The sequence below is a fragment of the Poecilia latipinna genome, unplaced genomic scaffold, assembly GCF_001443285.1.
Source record: "Poecilia latipinna isolate Pla-1442-1.1 unplaced genomic scaffold, P_latipinna-1.0 Scaffold2270, whole genome shotgun sequence".
In the NCBI taxonomy this organism is placed as follows: Eukaryota; Metazoa; Chordata; class Actinopteri; order Cyprinodontiformes; family Poeciliidae; genus Poecilia; species Poecilia latipinna.
The window spans coordinates 23,015-27,098 of NW_015114886.1; the positions used below are offsets into that span (position 1 = coordinate 23,015).

General features: G+C 47.0%; 1 protein-coding gene and 1 long non-coding RNA gene across 13 annotated transcripts in view; one reads left to right on the plus strand and one right to left on the minus strand.

Annotated features, from left to right (window-relative positions):
- The window catches only part of LOC106937069 (myomegalin), a 48,835-nt gene that overhangs the window by 22,977 nt on the left and 21,774 nt on the right, over nt 1–4,084 (plus strand). For 11 of the 12 annotated variants that reach the window (XM_015018389.1, XM_015018390.1, XM_015018397.1 and 8 more), the window contains exon 1: nt 785–2,758. The exons of the other annotated variant lie outside the window; for it this stretch is intronic. In XM_015018389.1, coding sequence (XP_014873875.1) covers nt 1,445–2,758 — 1,314 coding nt within the window. In that variant the 5' untranslated portion in view covers nt 785–1,444. Of the gene's footprint in view, nt 1–784; nt 2,759–4,084 lie in introns of those variants that run through there. 12 annotated transcript variants of the gene reach the window in all.
- On the minus strand, nt 166–975 carry LOC106937071 (uncharacterized). The gene is made up of 2 exons (XR_001422302.1): nt 884–975; nt 166–790 (listed from the first exon to the last, which is right to left on the minus strand). It is a non-coding gene; the product is annotated as an uncharacterized LOC106937071 (long non-coding RNA).

Below are 4,084 nucleotides of genomic sequence, written 5' to 3' on the forward strand. Positions count from 1 at the left end.
TTTTAATATATATTGAGTTTAAGCAATGATTTAAAAAATAATTATTAGATTATGAATATATTTATTTACATTTTTTTTAATGACATTGCTTGTTGGACACTAGCTGGCACTCTTGCTGCTGTTGCATTGGATGGGGAATTTATTTATTTTTCCTTCCAGCTTTAAGTATCAATCAGTTCGCTGAAATAATTATAAGGTTTTAATTGAAACGTCGCTGGTAATACAAGTATCTTATTTATGTATTTATTTTTTATTTCAGGCTTGTATTGCAGTTACATTTATTTGACAACTTGTTTATTTTTAAACTGTTTCACTTTTGATCCTCCACATTCACACTTTGGCTCTAAAAACCACTGTGATTGCGTATCCCATGCTCTTCGGGTCACTTGATTCCACATTGCAGGCTGCTGAGCATTTCACCTGTGTATTCAGGCGCACTGATATTAGTCAACACGGCAGGAGCGAAAAACAGACTCCCGACGGGGGAGCGCCACTCTTTCTCTAAAGCAATAACATCAAAAATTATTTAATTCAGAAATGTAGATTTGATTTGTCAAGGTGCGTTATTGGTTAAAGTTTTCATTCCAAGCGGCATTTGCGGTGATAATTTATCAGAGAAGGTCGGAGCGTAGCTGCACCGGTCCTGCTCCACCCCCCGCTCCTCCTGCATGGTGCGCTCCGCCGCTGCAGGTCCGTTTCCTCGGAAGCCACAGCGTTTTCTCCCCGCAGGATCTCCTGCACTTTACGCCTCTATGCTGGGAGCTTCTACGTGTAGCCGTCGTTCGTAGCTCTGAAATGAAAAAACCAAAAAAACCAAAAAACAAACTGGCTTCTTGAGAGACGCAGAGAAGGAACGGAGGAGCCAGAGGATCGCCCCATTTACCAGCGTGTCACCGCGGCACGTCCGCGTGGAGGCCGGCGGATCGTCACCGCTCCCCGGTCAGGATGAACCTGTCCGTGTCTGCCGGAGCTGTGCTGGTGCTGCTGCAGAGGAGTGTAGGATGGCGCTGCTGGGAAATATAAAACGTCGCTCTACTGACAGCCGGGAGAGTCGACACAGAGAGAAACCGAGTCTGGTTAAATTAAAGAGACATGCCCTCTTTCTCCGTGCGCCATATTCACGTTGCACCTGCACATCCTGCGGGATCCTGCACTGATGGATATCTGAGAATCACATCATCTACGCTTATCCCGATCTTTGCTGTCCCATCTGGATTTACATGTGCAGCCAAAGAAAGTCTACAGGAATTATTTATGCTTTCCTGATTGGATTTAAGTCTGAAAAGACTAAATTAGGACTTTTATTTTTATTTTTTGTTGACTCACGGATCTTAATATAACGTGTCTTTTGTCACCCTGAAGGGATCTAAACTGATCCATGCTCTGATATGTTTGAGTAACCTGTCTGATATAACCCACTACTTCATATTGTAAAGCCAGGAGAATGCTTGATGTCAAGATGAAGGAGACGTGTAGAATCTGTGGCCGGGAGCTCTGCGGTAACCAGAGGCGATGGATCTTCCACCCAGCCTCCAAACTTAACCTACATGTGCTGCTGTCCCATGCCCTGGGTCGAGAGCTGACCCGGGATGGCAGGGGGGAGTTTGCCTGCTCCAAGTGCACCTTCATGCTGGACCGCATGTACCGCTTCGACACAGTCATCGCCCGAGTGGAGGCCCTGTCCATCGAAAGGCTGCAGCGGCTGTTGCAGGAGAAGCATCGACTGAGACAGTGCATTGGCGGTTTATACCGGAGGACTAATCCGGAGGACGGCGCTGTGACGTTCACCGGCACTAATGAAGAGTCCGGAGATGGGATGGTGGACATCTCGGGTCTAACCCATGCAAAGTACTGTGCCCTGCTCCAGGAGGATTTGGTCTACTCTTTGTATGAGTCCTGGGCTGACGATGGGCTGGACTGCCACCATCACCACCACCCTACCTGCTCTGCTGGTCCAGGGTCAGAGGCCACAGGTACAGGCTCGCACCACTGTCGACCCAGCACTCCCAGGAGGTGTCGAGGATGTTCCTACTGGCGGGTGGCGGACTCTGACTATGAAGCGGTCTGCAAAGTGCCCAGAAAGCTGGCAAGAAGCACCTCTTGTGGGCCATCAACCAGATACTCAGCCAGTGTCATTGGTGGGAGTGTGACTGGAGGGGATGGAGACGTGGAGAGGAAGAACTTGGACGATTCAGAGGAGGCCCCATCATCTCGAACCCTGGTCCCTGGGTCTCAGGACGTTTCCCGGACTTCAGACAGTGATCGCACACTGGCTGGACGAGGCAGTTCCAGCCCCTCAGTTGCATCCTTGGAGATGACCGAAGACAACGCTCAGCCTGGATCGCTGAGAGACGGATCACTGATCTCCTCTGGGGAAGCAGCAGTAGATGACCACATTTCTGACTCTCTGTCTGAGGAGCACATGGGAGCGACGCTGTCCTCACCTGGACCCAGTCTTTCTCTGACATTCTGTCTGCTGCAAAGCTACGCAACCCATCGCCCAGTCCAGCACACCAAGGGAAGCAAACTACCCATCCTCATCCGGAGGAGCTCCAGGAACGGAGGGGCTCGGCTGCGATTCCCAGATCCTCTTCTTGGGATGCCTTATGGAGAGAGAGACAACCACATGCCCACTCCCGAGCCAGAGACTCCTTTGGTCAGGCTGAATTTGGAAGATGATCACGACCTGAACTTTGCTGACATGGAGGATTTATTGAACGATTTATACAAGGAGTATCCTCCCCCACCTCCACATCAGGTACTAGACCTTACAGAAAACAGTGCTGCTGCTGCTGCTGAGAGGAACTATTTTATTACTCTGCAGCTCCCTGAGTGAATCTGGCTAACAGGCTTCAGCGTTTGACTACGTACCCTGTCCATGAAGAATTACTCCCTTCTCTTTTTTTTTAGTTTAAGCAGCTTCATAATCAAGCTGTCAGTTACTTACACTACCCACAACATCTCCAAATAGCTTCAGCTCAAGAGGATGTGAGCTGTGGTTTGTGCGTGTGTGTGTGTGTGTGTGTGTGTGTGTGTGATGTGCTTAGGCTTCTGTGTGTGGTTATACCACACTTTGCAAGAGCAGTCAGGTTTCGGTAGGCAGTTGCACAATGGCACAGCCTGATTCCCTAATGACCGCGTCTGTCAAAAGAGGAAACAGAAAATGAAAGTGCAACCATTTTTCACATAGATCTTAAATATCTTACAGAGATAGACTGAACTTTCTAAACTGAGATTCTGTGAATAGATTTTTTTTTTTGTAGAAGCGATATGTTGGCGGCATTTACACAACAGATGAAAGCCGACGTTTTAGTCAGTCTTGGCACCTAAAAAATAGCTTGAACCGAAAACGTTCACAACGTTGGCACCCAGCGCCACGTCAGCAGACATTAATGTCTGCACTTTAACAAGAGGCGGTTCAGTTCGTCACGTTTTCCTCAGATAAAACTACAACCAATCTCAGCTCACTCCAATCAATAATCTTCTGCGAGGGGGATGCATTCATCCTCTTAAGCACAGGCTGAAGTAGGTTAGATAAGGGGAGACATTTAAAGACAGAGTGGCTCCACTGTTGACCTATTTTCTGGAGACCTTGAGGCAAAGTGATCCACACAATGTCAGACCTTCTCAGCTCATCTCTGCCCCGGTTTGCTGCTTCAGCAACACAATTCAAGGCTTTAAATTTTTTTTGTTTGTTTGTTTTTGAAAAAGAAAACATTGCTTATCTATTAGGTTAAATTCTGAACCTCGCAAGATGCTAACCTCGGTGTTGGTAGACGTATAAATTATCACGTAATGATGCTTTTATTGAAACACTTTGGGTGCAGTCATGCATGTCCGTGCTCACAAACCACTCCAGTGTCTTCTCTGCCTCGTGCGGCCCATTAGCTTGTAGAGATGAACAATTAGAGGTTTGTGGCCAATACCCAACCGCTGATATTTTAGCAAAGCTTTAGCCTGCTTACAATGATGTCCATCCATTTAAATTCCTCTTTAAGAAGCATAATATAAAAGAATGTAAATTTGGCATGAATTTGCATAGCGAAAACAAAATGAAATTGACATTTTGAACTTCCTGTAGAAT